Source organism: Cololabis saira, chromosome 10 (assembly GCF_033807715.1).
Source record: "Cololabis saira isolate AMF1-May2022 chromosome 10, fColSai1.1, whole genome shotgun sequence".
In the NCBI taxonomy this organism is placed as follows: domain Eukaryota; kingdom Metazoa; phylum Chordata; class Actinopteri; order Beloniformes; family Belonidae; genus Cololabis; species Cololabis saira.
Genome location: NC_084596.1, coordinates 27,867,976 through 27,887,858, shown reverse-complemented (window position 1 = coordinate 27,887,858; position 19,883 = coordinate 27,867,976). Strand labels below are relative to the sequence as shown.

Genomic DNA, 19,883 nt, shown 5'->3' with positions numbered 1-19,883 from the left:
AGACAGAAAAGAGAGCGTTCAGGCAATGTACTATGAAGTTTGTTACACAGTTAATATATTCTGCACACCAGCATATCTGAAGCCATCATTGCCTGATAACATTTGCTGTATTTCTGTTTGAGCAGCCTTTCAACGGAAGTTAAAAAAAAACAAATAAAGCTTCATCGGGAGAATTCACAGCTTGTTAAACGTGAAAGATTGAGCTAGATTTTGGAATATGAGCCATTTACATTAGGTTTGTACTGAAAATGACAATTAAAGACAACCAAAAAAGACAAAGGATAATACTAAGCTGATAAAATGATATAGTTGTATTTTTTGGCGCTTCAAAGCAATAACAAACAAACAAAAAAAACATAATGTTAAAATCGCCTGATTAGGGTTCAACTGTTCTTTTGGGTCAAAATGTGTTTTAATGTTGGTTTCCCACAGTCAAATGATCAAATAAGTCATTATTCCCCAAGATGAGTCAAATTACTCCCAGGTTTGTCATTACTTCTGAAATGAATCAAAAGCTGCCTACAACTCTGAGAGAAATCATTCTTTGACCACATCTCATAGCAGTTAGATGCAAATAATGACATTTCTGTGAGAACTCTTGACTGCACGTGTCTTCTTTATTGTGTCTTTTTTTAGATGAGCTGTTTCTAGTCATCGAAAGTCTAGAATGGAGAGGTGCATTGCGAATTTTCTTCAATGTCATTTACCAATGGCAAAATAAGCCTGGTGTAAAAAAGATCATAAATAATTCCCAATCTTTGAGCCCTAGACTGGATCTGCTGTAGAGCAGATGACAGGAGAGATGAACCTGTCAAGGCTTTGACTGAAAGACTAACCAAATGTTGGGTTACTGGGTTATAAAAAGATTTCCTAGGTGAAGAAGTCTTTTTGTTGTCTATCTGTTTTGCTGCCCTCAGCAAAACTGTAAAGATTTGTTGGCAGATACCACCTGATTGAAGTTGTTGTGTAACTAGGACTCTTAATGGCTCTGTCAGTTATTGACTTTTAAACATGTGCACTTTATTACCTTAAAATTTTCGCCTGAGTGTGTGTCAGACCTTCATACTCCCAACATCAGGGAGATTCTAAGACATGGAAGGAAGAAAACCTTCATGTGGGCTTTTGCTTCATATCATATGCCTTCTTTGGAGTACTGCCCTGTGCATGGTGAGAAAGTACTTCACTTTATTCAAAATGTGATCCACTATGTCATAGAAACGTAACAGCATTATTAATTAAAAATAGTAACCTTTTATATTTTATGTTTTTTAGCCCACACCAAAGATATTAGGTAAGATTATTTTACCAAACAAGCTACTTGGTGTAATTTTTATAGTTACTTTTACCTCAACTTTCATAACTCTATGTCCATTACTCTACTTTTGTCAGTCACAGACTACGATGTGGACGGTGGACGGGACCGTGACATTTTTGACATTAATGAAGGTCAGTACAAATAACTGTTTTCTTTTGCACATCTTTTTATTAAAGTGAGTTTTTGTTTATAAGCCAATTTTCTGCGTGCTCTCCATCTCTTTAGAGGCAGGCTTGAAGCTGGTAGAGGGAGATATTGTGCTTGATGAGGTATGTTAATTCAGCTGCTTTTAATTCTAACCTGCACAGAAGTAATTTGTTGTGAAGAGTTCAACCTTGGCTCATTATGCTGGTCTTATCTTTGCGACTGCTTTTACTGACGGCTGCAGAGGCAAACTCGAAATTCAATTATCGGGGATGAGTACAAGTGGCCAAAGACCATCCCATACTACATGGAAGATGATTTAGGTAAGACTGTTTGCCAGAAACTCTTAAAAGTTCTCAAAGACTATTTAATTTCAGCCTGGTCTGATCAGTGCTCACCATTGATCCGTTGCTGTCAGTGAGAGAAAGGAACTTTATACTTTTATGTACCTTTCTTGTACTGTACTTGTATATGCAGGGTATATATTGTATCCTCCTCCTTCAAAATGTTAACTTTTCAGTCAACTTTCAAGATTGCACATACAAAACACCCATTGCACAGCCAATTAAATTTTACAAGAAGCGGCTGTAGATTTCCCTTGATCAAAAGTTACATGAGCATCCTCCAGCATTATAAGAAAAGAACAAAATACAGAGCAAAATTAATGGAAAAACAAACAAGTAACCAGAAAGTGAGCTGTGTTGAGACAGACTACAACAACTTTTTGACCTCAGCAAGTTTCTAATGCAGCTTTTATCTCTTATTCATGCATATTTTTACACCTTTATGCCCCAGAGCAGCCATGAAAGGATCTTGCTTACCATTAGAAGCAAATTGGGATTTAACGTCTTGTCCATTGACTCTTTCATTTATATCAAAACATGAATAAGTTTATGGATATAGTCTTTGTGTTTGGTAGATTCTTTCTTTATTGTAACAATGCCTATTGGCAATAAATCTTATACCGTAGGAAAGCCTGTTTATTTCTAAATGGTCCCACATTTGTCAGGAACATGCATTTGTGGGATGAGCAGCAGAGCTGAGTGGGTTGTGCCCATGAACAATTTGCCAATTCTTCTCTGCCAAGGCCAAACAGTTTCATTTGCCCTTGCTAGGGACTCTTGTTTTGAGCTTCCGGTACTCCCAGTTGCTGCCAGTCAGGCACTTAGGTACCGTAGGTCGTCTTCTACAGATTTGTAGTCAAGGTTTTCTGGACGACATGGCTGACGGCTCTCTCCCCAAAGAATCTGGAACAGACTGCACATAGCCAATCTCCAGTCCCATAGGGCTGCCAGGAGGCCTGCCATGACTGCCCTGCACCACCAGGCCTCTTTGTGCTGGTGTCAGCAACACGTGCACTGGAATTTGAACATGTAGAAGAGCATTATGTTCAGCGATGAGTCCAGAATCTGGAAACGTGGATAACACTATGCTCATTGCTGCACTGACAGAGTAACATCTGTTGGTGGAAGCAGTGTGATGGTGTGGTGCGGCATCTCCCTCAGTGGGAAAACTAGGCATGTAATCATTGGAGAGAATCTCAATGCAGAGAGATATGGAGATTACATTCTGCAACCAGGGCCAATCCCATATCTCCACAGTCTTGGACTGAACTCTAACCTCCAAGATGATAACACTCATCCCTGCAGAAGGAGGTTTATCAGAGACTACCTCCAGAATTTCGGAGTGGAGAGGACAGAATGACCTGCCAGCAGTCCTGACCTCAACCCCTCCTGGACACTTGTGGGATCAGCTTGGGCGTGCTGTCCGTGCTAGAGTGACCAACACAACCACATTAGCTGACTAGCAACAAATCCTGTTTATTAAATGTTAAATTGCCAATATGTGTTGTTTCTTCAAACTTCAATCATTCAATCCACCAAAATACAAACAAGAGACACAACTATTTGGCTTTGGAAGATTTGGCAAATTTTTCATGGCCACAACCCACAAACTCAGCTCTGCTGCTCATCCCACAAGTGCATGTTTCTGACAAATGTGGCAAAATTTAGAAGAGAAATTAACAGACTTTCCAACGGTATAAGATTCATTGCCACGAAGCATTGTTACAACAAAGAAATAATCTACCAAACACAAATGTCCTTACCTTTTGTGCTTTAGTTAGTTTATATGAGTAGCAGTCCAGTTCTAACAAAGCAGACTCCATGAGCTCTTCTTCTTTTGTATCCATTGACAGTAGTTTGCGCAACATCAGCAGTTGACTTGTACAGAATGATAACAAGGTGGTAAATTGACATAGCATCTCTGTGTCCTGTGTTAACATTGTTTGCCATTTTGTTGTAAACATGTATTTCATTCTCAGTCAAACTGTGTTGACTTATGTTGTTTTTTTGTCTTAATGGCTGTTTACACTCTTTACCATCAAATAATGGATCTATTTATCTAAATACTTTTTAACTCTTTGGTGGCAATGTTATATTGAAGAGTGTTACCTGTTTCATCCCATTCAGCCTATCCCAGTGTGATGTATACTCAGACTGTTCAATCAATGTTACCCAACCAGAACATAGATTGTTTTAATAAAATGTTTTGTCAGTGAGCAAAAGATAATAATGTCAGGTTATCTCCCATTCCATGGTTTAGAGTTGCCACAGAGAAACACTGAATTTGCACTGTATGTTTGATGTTTGGTTATTGACGGACCATGCTGCGAGCAGATGGTGAGAGTTATTGGAGCTGATATTGTATTGACCCTGAACTGGCATCAATAATTCAACAGGGCGATTTCATTAATGTACACATTACCACTATTCTTAAAAGAGAATATGGAAGAAGTTTTTTTTTTTTTTTTGGCGGGGGGCGGGGGGGGTACCTTTAATGGGACTGATTCATCATCTTCTCTGCAGAGATCAATGCAAAAGGTGTGATTTTAAAGGCCTTTGAGCAGTACCGCCTAAAGACCTGCATTGACTTCAAGCCATGGAGCGGGGAAGAACACTACATTTCCATCTTTAAAGGGAGCGGGTGAGGCAAGAACTCTTTTTTGTTTTACTTTTAAATGTTTTACTTTCTCAAGGATTAAAGCATTATATATTCTGTGTGATGTTCATGAAAGCCTTGTTTTCTTTCTTTAAGCTGTTTCTCTTCTGTCGGTAACCGGCGAGTTGGGAAGCAGAGACTGTCAATAGGCTCAAACTGTGATCGTATCGCCACCATTGAACACGAGTTCCTTCATGCGCTGGGCTTCTGGCACGAGCAGTCCAGATCAGACCGGGATGATTATGTACAAATCATGTGGGACCGTATCTCGGAGGGTACCAAACCTCTAATTCTAAGGAAACATTGTATACTCTCTGTGATGTTCATGAAAGCCTTGTTTGCACTTATTTATGCCTTTTATTTACACTCACATGTTTGTGATGTATAATTAAGATAATATATGTATATATTTTTTTTTTCATAATTAATGCGGCGGGTAAAACAGCTTTTATGTCATGTTAAATCTCTTCTAGCTGGGCTCAAAAGGTTCAGACAAAAAATATAACAGCACACCACTTGTTTTATTTGTTTTATTGTATGTACAATAAGCATGCGTACATGTATTTTTCCTGATGGCAAAGTCCTGAGGAGATAAGCAAATTAGTGTGCTACCACTACATCAGGCTGATCTACAATGGCCAAAGATCAACAGATTGTGAACAAATTAAATTAACTTTATAATTCTATGATTAAAGTTCAGTGTTGAGTAAATAGTTACCCATTAAAAAACATTTGAGATCTCTAAAATACACATTTAGATTAGAAAAGAAATACTTTTTTGAATATATATATATATATATATATATATATATATATATATATATATATATATATATATATATATATATATATATATATATATATATATATATATATATATTGAAACAGCGTTGTCACCTTTCTTTGTGGTTGATCTGCAGGTAAGGAACACAACTTTAATACTTACAATGACACCACCTCCAGCTCTTTGGGCGTACCCTACGACTACGGCTCTATGATGCACTACAGTAAAAATGCCTTCAGGAACGGCACTGAGCCCACCATCGTCACCAAGATCCCTGCTTTCAGTGATGTCATCGGCCAGCGCATGGAGTTCAGTGACAGTGACCTGCTCAAGCTTCGCCGCCTCTATAACTGCAGTAAGGGTCAACAAACATCAGCCTCCTACTTTCTGTCATGGAAAACTACTGTAGTTTAGTGTCATGTTTTTTTGTGTACTTTTAACATTTAAACATTGGTTTAAATGAGGTAACATATCTCATGATGTACAGGTATATTGATGTATAGGTACATTCTTTAAATTTTCAAGGTTTTACACACCAGGGGATATGGATATTTCTCTGGTCCTCACCAGGTCTGAAGTGAGAATGAACAACATGTTACATTAGCAAGTATCGAACAAAAGCTTAATTGAATAAAAAAAAACAAAAAACAGAAGCAGTATATATAAAAAAAAAAAAAAAATGGTGTAAACCCCATGGTTCAATAGTTGATTGCAGGGATCTTCAATCCTGGTCTTCAAGGGCTGCAGTCCTGCATGTTTTAGATGTTTCTCTGCTTTAACACACCTGATTCTAATTCATGGTCATCAGCATGTCATCAAGATCTGGACAAATCTGATAACGACAGTCATTTGTATCACGTGTGCTGAAGCAGAGAAACATCTGAAACGTGGGACACCGGCCCAAGAGGACCGGAATTGAAGATGAGGGACTTATAGGACCACATTCCCGAAGAAAATCATTTTCTTTATGATGTTATCAATCTATGATATCATTATGGAAGAATTGCAGCTCATTTTCTTTCAAGCTTTGCCTCACGCTCATTGAGATGTATGCGTTTGTGTTTAAACATGGTTTGAACAAACTGTAACTACAACAGTACGTGTCAAGGATGTGGGGGGTTAGGACCCAGACGCAGTAGACCAGGAGGCAGGAATAAAAAAAAAACCTTGTTTTTATTTCAAACTTAAAGAAAAGCGCTGCTTAGTAGGATTGCAAAGAAACCAAAAGATGAACATGACAAAATCCAAAAAACCTGACCTGAAACATGGAGGGATGAACGGTACAGACCAGCAGGGCCGGGGGAAAGACTACACAAGATATGCACAGGAGGCTTGACGAGACACAGGTGCAGACGATCAGGGCAGATGGGAACGAGGGAAGTCAAGACAAAACTTAAACACAAGGACACAGGGTTTCAAAATAAAACAGGAACCCAAACACCAAAACTGACATTAACTTAAAAAATGTGACAGAACGCTGCTCAGACTGAGACTGGGCACGACATTCCTCCCAATTGATTGATTGGCTTTAGTCTAGTCTGTGCTATCTAAGCAAGGACACTTTCGCTTGGCAACCCTTTCAACCAATCAGTCGGTGATCATCAAGACTTCTCTGAACATTTTCAAGATTTGATCTTGAAGTGAATGTGAACATTATATTAACACAGACATAAAGTGTCTGGACGGGCAAGCTGTCAGAACGTCTTGTTTAACAGAGGTGAAGAGTTAAAGTCCATGCCTTTGTTAAAAACACAATAAATAATGTAATGTACTTTATTTGTATAGCACTTTACAACAGCCTTTCGGTGTACCAAAGTGCTTTACAGGAAGTAATAGATAAAAAGGAGGATACAGAGGATACAGATAAAAGTTTCATCACACTACTGGGTGTTAAAAGGAACCCTGGTTATTAAGACATGTAGTCCCTAATTAGCCACAATTGTTCTCTTATACTAAAATATGTTGTTAGAAACACATAAAATAATCTAATTGCTTTAAAAATCTACAATGTTTATCACATATTTTGACCTGCGGTAGGCGCCATGTTCTACCTGCGCAATGCATTCTGGGGGCGATGACGTAGAGCGGTGGCTCTGGGAAGATAAGCCGCGTTAGTTTAACTGGGACAGGTATCTAAAACATAGATGAGCAGCATCTCCCGGCCGTGGAGGCTGACGAGGGAGCCCATAAGACGTCTCGGTTCAGGCAAACTGGATCAAAGTTCTGTGATGCACGGGAGATCTACAAAAATGATCAATGTCGTGCGCATCTTACCAGTGCATTAGGCTACGGCGTCAACGGCGTAGTCTACGGCGTAGACGGCGTAGCCTACGGCGTAGACGGCGTAGCCATGGCTCTACAGCCTGCAGCGCACCGCTCTCCGCTCGCCGGGATGGGCAGGACGCACGTTTGGGTGGGCATAGCCCACCCCTGCCCCCCCCTAAAACCGGCTTCGGTGCTGGGTCCACCGTTTGATGACAGACCAGAGGCTGAGGGGACTGGCCCGGGACTTTGACGAAACGGGAGGCGCAGACTTTGCGTCAAATTGGCAAGAACATCTTTATTTAATTTAATGACGCCAGATCTGGCTGTGGTTTTTATTGTAGCATCGGCTATCTGCTAGTTGAAACGTGTGGTCGGTTAGTCTATCTGAGTTTTATGGTGTTTTTATAGTTCATGCTTTATGGTGCTGTACTTTTTATTTTTTATTTTTTTTATTTTTTGTAGGTGCGCCGTCACCTTAATGTTTAGCTGTGTTTTCATCTGTTTCTGGGTGTCAAAACGGTGTACGGGGGCTAGCAGGAGCCACCGTCTGACGTCACTACCCAGAATGTAAACAACAATGGCGACCTACGAGTTAAATTATATTTTCAAATTTTATAAAAACGAAGACATCAAAAAGGTTTTTTATATCACATTGTTATAATTGATACCAACATTTATCTTTTAAGACCTACATGTCTTAATAGCCAGGGTTCCTTTTAATGTCAATGTCAATGTCAATTTTATTTATATAGCACATTTAAAAACAACCGAGGTTGACCAAAGTGCAGTACAATATACATTAAAATGAAACAATACCAAAAGAAAATACAGTACAAAGTGCAGAAACAATGAAATCACTAATGTACTAGGATGATCAATAAAATAGTAATAAAAAATAGACAGTAAACAACAGACACACAAAGTGCACAATCACTTCTCACAGTAACCACAGATGTAGGCCACTACTCACCGTACACCAAAAGCCAATGAAAAGAAATACGTTTTCAAGGATGACTTAAAAACCTCTAGGGTCTGAGCAGATCTAATATTTAGTGGCACGGACAGGAAGCCAGTGAAGGGAGTTATGAACAGGAGTGATATGCACATGTCTTTTAGTGTTGGTGAAAAGACAGGCAACAGCATTTTTTTTATCCCTGATTTTTTCCAATTTTTTTCATCACCCAGTGCTCCTACCTAAGTGACAGTCCTGGGCATTGCTCCCTCTACCAACCCCGGGAGGCCCCTGCACTGAGCTCAGGTCTCCTCCTTAACCTGAGGAGCATTTTGCACAAGTTGAAGGCGATTAAGAGAAGACTGGGAGACTCCTACAAGTGCGTTGCAATAGTCGAACCGTGAGCTAATTAGGGCATGGATGGCCTTCTCCTGGTCATGTCGACTTAGAAACATTTTAACTTTGGGCAAGAGACGCAACTGGAAAAAATTAGTCCTCACCGCATTGTTGATTGGTTCGTCAAACTTCAGAGGACTATCAAAGGTCACTCCCAGATTTCTGACGGTTGAACTGATCTTTGAAGTCAAGGTGCGGAGTCAAGTATCCTTCCTTTAAATGAAGAACAATACTGGGCCAAAGAACATTGTGCACCATTTGGCTTCACTGTCAGATAGATTTGTAAACCTTCAGCATAAAAGTGAAAAGAAAGATTATGCCTGGCTATAATTGACCCAAGTGGTAACATATACAAAGAGAAGAGACGGTACCTAATCTAAGGCAGGAGTTAATGAAAACCAGGAGACTGGGCACTACAGTATTAAAAACCATTTTCAGCAGTTTGGCAGGGACAATATCCAATAGGCAATATGTGGATTTAAGAGATTTCACTACCACACAAAGAGAAGAGAGGGAAACCAGTTCAAACTGGTCGAGCACAGCAATATGAGCTGGGTCGACAAGCAAATCCTTATTTGTGCTCATAACAACACTTTGTCAATAGAATAATGTAAAAAATGATTACTGAAAGAAGTGTAATATGTATTGTTTTTCTTCTGTTGTATTCATATAATCTTAAGACCTCTTAAGGACAATGTGATTTATTTATTTTGTTTTATGTTCTGAAATGTAAAATATTAGAGTTGAAGAGCGTGCAACTCCTTACATGCAGTGTGCAGCGATTTGTTTTTTTACATGATTGTTTATTACTGTTCAAAGTACTCTTCCACCTGTGTTCATGAAATGTCTTTAGCTCAGGGCTCCACCTTCCTGGACTCATGTGACTTTGAGCGTGAAAACATCTGTGGAATGACGCAGGGACATGGGGATGAGGCCGACTGGGTCAGGGTCGCCAAAGCTGCTGGAGGGCCTGACATGGACTACTCCAACATGGGCAAATGCACTGGTGAGAACGATGGCAGAGGGATACAACACCTGACGCAAATACACACCTCTGAATGAAAGCACACACTCACATCTTCTCTGTATTAAAGGATAGTTTTAACTGTCTGTCTTTAGCTCTTCTATGATACGAGCATATCAAACTTAAAGCATGTCTAGTAACTATTCAGACATCAATTGGTGTTCTGCATGACTTCGTTCAGATGTGCCCATGAAAGCGATGTAAAGAGTTGTTTGCATGTGTGATATTTTCACACAAATCTGGACAGTATGTCATATGTATATTACCAAAATCTTCTAACACAATAAATTGTATCATGAGAAAACATCATGTGATCAGTGGCACACAGTGGCTGCATGAAACATAGTGGCAGTTGAGGGAAGCTGCTGGAAACATCACTTTTTAGGTTTAATGAATAGTTGATTTAAAGGAGCTTGAGGCCGGATTGTGGCAAGATTTATGAAAAAAATCCGTATACATTTTAAGTTTTCTAGTAATAATGTCAGATGAAGCGTTCCAAACCCAAAAGAATGAGCCCTCTAGTCTAGTGTATCTCTCCTTTGCCTTGAACAGGCTGTGTGCTGCAAAATGTGCTGCAATTCGGTCCCGAATTTCCCGCGCTGGGCTGCGGATGTGACGTCACATGACGCTGCATGTGCGTTCTCCCCGTTCTCCCGTGCCGGCTTCACTGTTGGCTGCAGTACCCCCGACGGCCATCGTGGTGAAGGGTGGCGCTAGAGAGTCTCATTTCTTAAAAGGAGCCTCAAGCTCCTTTAAAAGAAAAATCAGTTTGGGATTCTTATTTGTGATTATTTAATTACACTATAATAACAGACAGTTGTCATCAACTCAAGCGTGATGACAACTCTAAGTGTAGCAACAGGGCTCCTAAAGTAAAGTGTTGTTATTATAGCATGCGCCCCCCCAAGTTTACAGTTTTCTCTCATTAATTTGTCTCAAATAATAAAGAAAACATCAGATCAATAGTTAAGTAAAAGAAAGTTGTTACAAGTTCAGTGTGATTGCATTTAAATCACTTCAAGTAGACCGTCATTTCGCAAAATTAAATGATAAACCTGTAAATTAGCTTTTTATTATTATTGCTATTATTTCCATGTCATAGATCAGTCCATGTTGACTTTTCTTATACAATGCATTACTATCAACTACTTTCAACGACATTGTTAATCAATGAGTTTAATATCTTTAGGTTCGGGGTACTTCATGCACTTCAGCACTGGTACAGCCAACAATGGAGACACAGCTGTGCTGGAGAGCAGGATACTATATCCAAAAAGAGGTTACCAGTGTCTCCAGTTCTTCTACTACAACAGTGCTGGTCCCAGCGACACGTTGACGATCCATGTGAGAGAGTATGACCAAGCCAACCCCAATGGAACCCTGCGCTTTGTAAAAACCATCGAAGGTGACCATTAGAAAGTCATTTTGCTGATGAAATGTGACCATCATCCACTTGATGCTTTATAAAGGAAATGCTTTTGCATATGTTCTGTGACAGGATCCCCTCAGGAGCTCTGGCAGCTGCATCATGTGAGTCTGGAAGTCAAAACAAAGTTCAGAGTGGTCTTCCAAGGGGCCAAGAAGGCCTCTGGGCCTGCAGAAGGGGGGCTGTCCCTGGATGACATCAACCTTTCTGAGACCACCTGCCCAGAGTTTATATGGCGAGTAAAAAACTTCAGTCACATTCTGGAAACCGCCCCAACCAACCAATCTATCTTTAGCCCTCCATTCACCTCCAAGGAGGGTTATACCTTCCAAATGAAGCTGTACCCTAACGGTAACAACCGCCCGGGGGAGTTGTCTGCTTATGCTAATCTGGTGGCGCGTGAAGGGGACCCCGAACGGACATGGCCGTGTCCTTGGAAACAGATGACCATGATGCTGATGGACCAGCACCCACATATTCAGAAACGCATGTCCAATCAGCGCAGCGTTACTACCGACCCCACTATGAAGGCACCAGGTGGAGCAAACACATTCATCTTAACAACTTAACAACTGTTTTTGGTGTCAAATATATATATATAGACATATATGTTTATACGACCTTTCTCTACTCTTTTTGACAGACTCTGACCTTTTTTTATGGGATGATCCTCGCAAGGTCGGTGTTGAAGTCACAGATACGGATGGATCCAAGTATTTCCGAGGGCCAGGCGCTGGCACGGTCGTATATCTCACCCAGCTCAGAGCCAAGAGCAGAGACTTTATCAAAGGAGGAGATGCTATTTTTCTCCTTACCATGGAAGGTAAAAGCATCAGATTTCTACTGTATATATATATATATATATATATATATATATATATATATATATATATATATATATATATATATATATATATATATATATGCATATACATCACATCGTAGGAGTCACATTGTAAGAGTTTTACTGAATTAATTGGTAAATTCCTCAATAAAATAAGTATTTGGTCACCTACAAACAAGCAAGATTTCTGGCTTTTACAGACCTGTAACTTCTTCTTTAAGAGGCTCCTCTGTCCTCCACTCGTTACCTGTATTAATGGCACTTGTTTTAACCCGTTATCAGTATCAAAGACACCTGTCCACAACCTCAAACAGTCACACACGTGAAAAAACTAAATTGTAGACCTGCACCAGGCTGGGAAGACTGAATCTGCAATAGGTAAGCAGCTTGGTGTGAATAAATCAACTGTGGGAGCAATTAATAGAAAATGGAAGACATACAAGACCACTGATAATCTCCCTCGATCTGGGGCTCCACACAAGATCTCACCCCGTTGGGTAGAAATGATCCCAGAACCACACGGGGAACCTAGTGAATGACCTGCAGAGAGCTGGAACCAAAGTAACAAAGGTACCATCAGTAACTCACTACACCGCCAGGAACTCAAATCCTGCAGTGCCAGACGTTCCCCCTGCTTAAGCCAGTACATGTCCAGGCCCGTCTGAAGTTTACTAGAGAGCATTTGGATGATGCAGAAGAGGATTTGGGAGAATATTATATGGTCAGATACCAAAATAGAACTTTTTGGTAGAAACACAACTTGTCATGTTTGAAGGAGAAAGAAAGCTGAGAACACCAAACCTACTGTGAAGCATGGGGGTGGAAACATCATGCTTTGGGGATGTTTTTCTGCAAAGGGACCAGGACGACTGATCCGTGTAAGGGGAAGAATGAATGAGGCCAAGTATTGTGAGATTTTGAGTGAAAACCTCCTTCCATCAGCAAGGGCATTGAAGATAAAACGTGGCTGGGACCTGGAGTGGCCTAGCCAGTCTCCAGATCTCAACCCCATAGAAAAGGAGGGAGTTGAAAGTCTGTGTTGCCCAGCGACAGCCCCAAAACATCACTGCTCTAGAGGAGATCTCTAGAGCAGTGATTTACAGAAAACGTTTGACCTCTGTCATTGCCAACAAAGGGTTGGCATTGTATTGACTAAGTATTGAGATGAACTTTAGTCATTGACCAAATACTTATTTTCCACTACAATTTGCAAATACATAATTTAAAATTCAGACACAGTGATTTTCTGTTTTTTTTTTTTTCATTTTGTCTCTCATAGTTGAGATATACCTGTGATGAAAATTATAGGCATATCTCATCTTTTGGGAGAACTTTCACAACTGGTGTCTGACTATATATATATATATATATATATATATATATATATATATATATATATATATATATATACTGTATATGATACTCTTCTACTGTACATCCGTGCCTCTTTTAGGGGCAGGACAAGTAGATTCGTGTTTTGCGGTAATCTGTGCTTAGATCATTGAGTAAATTTCAATCATTAAACCCCAGCACTTGTCTCTCCCTTTTCAGATGTATCCCATCTGACAGAGACCCAGCCTCTGCCGACCACAAACCCCCACCCTACCACTCCTTCCCCTGAAGACTGCAACAATACGGCATGTCAGAATGGCGGGGTCTGTGTCGTGTACGAGGGCAAAGCTGCTTGCAGGTCAGCACTTTTTCCACTGGAGGGACGTGGGGGGAAGACAGTGACATGTAGAGATTAGTTTACAGTTGGATGAGCAATATTAATATAATTTCAAACCTGCATATACACATGTAGTACAATGAGAAATATAATGTACGTTTCAGCCTCGCAGACGAAAGTCACTGTGGCATTCAATAGTTTAGGCATCTTGGTCGAAATTAACGTGAGTGTTAAAGTCTTCGAATTGCATGACGTTAGATCAAACATTATTTTTAGCCAGCTAGATTAGTACATTATCTTCAGTAAGAAAGCACTTAGATAAGCTGAAGTCTCAGACATTAATTAAGAATGGCTTTTCCCAACAATCTGCAGCCACAGGCTGCTTCAAGCACTTGCCTTATCTAAGAATCAAAACAAATGATGCCCACAAAAACAGGGTAGAATATATGAATATTTCCACTTTTAATGCTGTAATTAGGAGACAGAGAGAACTTTTATGAAATAATTGGTTGCAGAATTGTGAGAAATGGAAATTGAAGGCTCAATTTCACTGGCAAGTATGAGTCATCAGAGGTAATTATTTGCCTAAAGTTTACAAAACCAGCCCGTTATATTTTTTTTAAACAAGTAGCATAAAATGACTTAGTTTAGAGTGTTTTCATCAGATTCAGCCAAAGTAATGTAGAAAAAAAGTTAAGCATTTCATATTAACTTTTCTCCAACTGAGTAGATCCTTCATGATTGAGGCTCATTTGTAGTGAGTGACAGAGAACATCTCATTGGTAGTGGGAAGTATGGATTCATTTCTACCCAAGCAAATATCATCGATCTGCAAAACCAGTAGAAGATAACTGGAGGATGTCTTCTACAGTAAAAGAGGTATCCTAGAAAGGTCAAGGATTTGGCATGGCCTTTCCAGTCCCCTCTCCAACATAAACACCTCTAAAAATCTGTGGCTATGCTTCAGAAGAGGAGTGCACACAAGGTGGATAAGCCACATACGCTTTTATGTTGAAAGAACAAGTGTAAAAAAAACACAACAAAAAAGAACTGGAAGACATTTGGGTCCAGTATGAATGATGTTTGCAAGCTGTGATATTTGTCAAACAGTGCATCAGATGCATTGATTGTGAACAAATCAGCTCATCTATTTACCGTAACAGACAGGGCAGGAGATGTCTAAATGTTTTTTATTTTGCAATATTACTGTGCATTGTTACTGTATAGATTTCAAAGAACTGGTGAAACTAAGGCACCTATCATCTGCTGCTGCTCAATGTGAAGCCTGGAACCAGTTAACGTATGTTAGTACAGACTTCCACAAAGACCGAGCTTTCATTATTTTTGTTAAAAAAAAGAAGACATTTCCTCACCAAATTTAACTAGTTATATACAATATATAAAAACTGCACAAATGTGTACATGTATTTACAAAAATATCTTTTATATTCCTCGACTAATGAATAGTGGGTAACAAAATATATTTTTGCATGATTGCTGCTCAACATTGCAGAGCTGCATTGCCATGGAAACCTACTGACCAATGCAAAAAAATAAAATAAAATAAAAGTGAAATTATTGCCCTCTCATCTGCTCAGAATTACTTTCCACTAATTTTGTATCATAATATGCACATGATATTTATGAATACTGAAAATATTCAGATTTTTCTCATTCATGTGACTGAGACTTCAAGACTGAAGTACTGATCGTCGGTTCAAAAGCCCAGAGAGAGAAACTGGCCTCTAAACTAAATATATATGGAGTAAACCCGAGCAAAGAGGCAAGCAATCTAAGAGTCATATTTGACTCTGATTTTAATTTCAAATCACATGTACGCTGTGTCACAAAAACAGCATTTTATCATTTAAAAAATATTTCTAAGGTGAGGCCGTTTCTCTCTCAGAGCAACACGGAGAGACTAATGCACTAAAGCCTTCATAACTAGCAGGATAGACTACTGTAATGCTCTTCTTACTGGTCTACCCAAGAATACCATCAATCAGCTGCAACTGGTTCAAAACGCTGCAGCGTGAGTTCTGACTCAGACCAGAAGGAGAGCACACATTAGGCCCATTTTAAAATCCTTACACTGGCTACCTGTTAGTTTTCGTGTTAATTTTAAAGTTCTTTCATTAGTTAATAAAGTGCTACATGGGCTTGCACCAGAGTATATTTCAGAGATGTTTTTATTCTATGAACCAGGAAGGCCCCTCAGATCCTCTGGCTCTTCTTTTCTAGCTGTTCCACAGAGTAGAACTAAAACATTTGGTGATGCTGCTTTTAGCCACAATGCTCCAAAACTGTGGAACAGCCTGCCGGAGGATCTGAGGAGCTGCAAATGTGGACATTTTTAAACGTAGACTAAAACCTCTTTGGTCTGGCTTTTATGTAGCATCAAATTTTATAGTTTTATTCTGTTTAACATTTTTTAGAGGTATTTGTTTTATTTATTTATCTATTTCTTGTAATGTTTTTATTATTATATTTTATTGTTGTAGACTGATTATTTTTTAGCCTTAATTCTTGAACTTTTATCATTATTTCATTTTAATTAACTACTGTATGTCAGTGTGCATTGGTCTCCCAGTTTTTATTTTTACTATGCTTATTTTTCAGTCAAAATTTTAAGCACTTTGTATTTCATGTACCTGGATGAAAGGTGCTATACAAATACAATTTGATTCATTGATTGATTGATTGATGTGTGTCCTTCCCCAGGTGCCGGGTGGGTGACGACTGGTGGTACTACGGCGACCGCTGTCAGTACAGAGGCTCCCAGGAGGAAACAACCACTCTCATCCTCTCCTCCACTCTGCCTGTAGTGGCAGTGATGCTCGTGGTTACCATAGTAACCGCTGTATGTTTGAAGAAGAAGTACAAGAAACGTGCTATCGACGACGGCGTTGTCATGGAAAACACTCACGTTCGTAACTGAAGCTGAACGCACACAGAACTGCGTTTGGGTGACATTAGAGCGCCATCTGCTGGCCGTTGACTGCAACATCAATGAGGAACAATCTTGTTTAAAAATAAAATATGTTGAAATCGAGTTTTCTACAACTATAAAAATAAAAGCCAGTTTTGAAGAACATCTGAAACGGACGTTATGTTGAAACAAGTCTCGGACAACTTTGCTTATATTCACAAATTTAAAATTTATTATACCAAAGACAGGAACATTTGCCTCGACTCTTTTTCCATGTGAATATATTCATTTGTATTACTGAACTTGACACAGTTATGTCGGTGATAGCAGTTCCTGTAGGAGGGAGGTGGGACTAAAACTACCTGTTAGTGTCCAATTTACGTGTCTTTGTGTGCGTGTTATGGCTGTGTGTTTATGTGTTCATGCACAGATCTATTAGTGTTCAATAGATAAGAGTGATGACTACAGGACATCACAATTAAACAAAGTTGGGTAACCCATAGCGACTTAGTGTGGTTATAGTGTACGGAATGTTGGTTTCTGTCCTGCAATTACACATTTACATTTGTGTTTGTGTATTTGTGGATCTACACTGTAATAGAAAAGGGAGGTGACGCCTCCAACAGCAAATAACACATTCTCCCCACAACTAAAACTTTCACCGACATACAGGTATGCAGTTCCTTTAAAATCTTCAGTATACAACATTTCTCTTATTTACAGTCATTGGAAAAAAAAAAAAAGAAAACAAAATCACCATTTCTCTCAGAGAAGATTAGTAAAAGTGACTGAGTCACTATAAAGAGTATGCAACTCCTAGGAGTTAGTATTGCAAATTTCTACAAAAAAATTTCTGTGTCATTTTAGAGGCAAAGAGCCATGATTTACTGAAGAAATGCAGTATTTAAGTGTCCTATCTACAACAGTTAGGTGTGGTATTAATGGTGTACCATTCATCATAGTTCACTGATAATAAAAAGATTATGTGTCTTTGTTTCCAAAAGGTTCTGTCAGCATCTTAGCTGCTTTCACATTAAAAGATATGGTAAGTTCTTACAAAACAAAGAAACCACACAGTTGTTATCCATATAAACAAGTGCTGTGACAAGCTAACGCTATTGCAAATAGACTACTGTTGATTACATATTCAGCTGGTTTGTCTAATGCAAAAATAACGCTCCGTAGTCTGTGAGAAGGGCACAACCATGGACACTAGTGTCCACGAGTAGGTCGAGTGTCATTAAAGGGTCATTTGCTTGTTTTCTGTATGAGGAGCTGCTTGCAGTGCATTTTTATCCAATGATTAGCCTGTGCAGATCATGGGAGCCCATTTATAAAAAGCTAGATCAAATTTTTTTCCATGTGCATTTGAGGGAACCCATTTATTTGTGTACATACAGTATATGGTAATAACAGAGCTGCTATCTTGCTGTGGAAGAGATGAGGCTGTAGCTAATGGTGCTGCTATTCAGAGAGGTGTGTCGTAGTAGTCCGTGGGCTGATCGCTCCCAGGCGGCTTCTGCTGTTTCTGCTGATGCTGCTTCATGATCTCCTTCACCTCTTCCTCCAGTTCAGGAGGGATGATGAACTGGTCGTCGGGGTCGGGCTGGGCAGGAGCTGTGAAGTAACCTCCAGACTTCTTAGAGGGGGCGTCGGCAGCCACTTCTATCAGGTTGTGACTCTTTTCTTGCTGTGCCACCGAGCCGTTCACTCTCTTCTTTCCTGCCAACTTTCCTACGTCTCCCCCTCCTGCTCCGACACCGTTCCAGGACTCATCCCTCTCCAGCCCGTTCTCAGCCTCCCCTTGGCTCATGTAAAGTCCCTCCTCCGAGGGCTCCGGGGTGCACGGTGGAGGAGGAGGTGGTGGTGGGGGGAGAGTGAGCGGGCCGTGTTCCTGACTGGAGGATGAGGGTACTAATGTTTGGGGTGCCGAGGACAGCTCTGCTTTGCGGCAATGGACGTCGGCCTCCACTTCTACACGGCTCCCGTTTGAGAAAACGCCAGCGATGGGCTCTTCGTCCTCGCTGTCTAGTCCATTGTCAGACAAGGCGCTGGAGAAAGTAGCGCTAGACAACTGCCTCTGAAAAGAGCCTGCGAGGCAGGTGGGATGGAGGGCACAGCAGCTGCGAGCAGAGGGCAGCTCTGAGCCCGGGAGCAGATACTGGCAGGGTTGAGTGGTGGCGTGGGCCTGCTGGTGCTGGAGTAAATGACCCTGGTGGTGGAGGTGGAGGTGAGGGTGGTGGGACTGGTCCTGCAGTACCACCAGGGAGCTCTGCGGAGGCTCGTCAGACGAGGCCGTGGAACCCACCTCGCTGCTCATCTCGCTGGTGCTGATCTCGCTGCTGATTTCACTGCAGGAGGACGGGGGGACGGGGAGGGAGCCGTCCGAGGTGCGCTCCTTGATGGTGGAGGAGGATGGAGGATAGGGCCCCAGGCCGGGGCTGGGGGGAGGCTGGGGAGGCTCGGAGCAGCAGCAGGAGCAGCAGTCCTCGCTCACACTGAGCTGCACCACCACGGCACTCAGGCTGTCTGTGCAGCCGTAGCCCTGGGCAAGCGTGCACAGCTTTTTAGCAGCGGCCAGGCCGTCCGGTACGTTCCGGACCGCTTCCACCGCTTCGGTGGGAGACAGAGTGTCCCACAGGCCTCGGCTGCCCAGAATGAAGAACTCATCCTGGGAGGTGAGAGTGACCGTCTTCACGTAAGGACAAGGGATGACGGAAGGGTAAAGAAAGGAGTAGCCCATGATTCTTGTGGAATCCGTCACTCCATTCACCTTGTTATCCTACCGGAAAGATCAGACAAATCAAAACACTGGTCAATATACATCACATTTACATCTATGTGTATTATATTGTCCTCAGTGGACTTGGTCTTTCGAGTAGAGCTGGGTATCGATTCAAATGTCAAGAATCGATTCGATTCCGATTCTTAAGATTCAGAATCGATTATCACCATTTGATTCGATTCGATCCGATCCGATTTGATATTGATTTGAGTTAGTGTTGCCTGGATTATATGACTGTAAAATAACTATTAAAATAATAATTTCACAATAATTATTGTGTCACCAGACACACAGCTTGCCATGAAGCACCCGGCATATTTCAGGTATTTCATGACAAACCGTGTCCGATA

At 40.7% G+C, this 19,883-nt stretch overlaps 2 protein-coding genes across 2 annotated transcripts in view; one reads left to right on the top strand and one right to left on the bottom strand.

Moving 5' to 3' along the window:
• Nucleotides 1-1,040: 1,040 nt before the first annotated feature.
• mep1bb (meprin A subunit beta b) lies at nt 1,041-17,751 on the top strand. Its single transcript, XM_061732373.1, has 14 exons — nt 1,041-1,167; nt 1,273-1,291; nt 1,390-1,446; nt 1,541-1,584; nt 1,704-1,782; nt 4,327-4,444; nt 4,556-4,734; nt 5,380-5,598; nt 9,710-9,862; nt 11,070-11,285; nt 11,379-11,843; nt 11,950-12,129; nt 13,702-13,840; nt 16,541-17,751. The coding sequence occupies exons 1-14, from the start codon at nt 1,093-1,095 to the stop codon at nt 16,755-16,757; spliced, it is 2,160 nt and encodes a 719-aa protein (XP_061588357.1). The 5' UTR covers nt 1,041-1,092; the 3' UTR covers nt 16,758-17,751.
• phlpp1 (PH domain and leucine rich repeat protein phosphatase 1) overlaps nt 17,399-19,883 on the bottom strand; it is a 51,028-nt gene continuing 48,543 nt past the window's right edge. Inside the window, exon 17 of the mRNA XM_061732372.1 lies at nt 17,399-19,530. Within this exon, the coding sequence (XP_061588356.1) occupies nt 18,217-19,530 (1,314 nt within the window). The 3' untranslated portion in view covers nt 17,399-18,216. The remainder of the gene's footprint in view (nt 19,531-19,883) is intronic.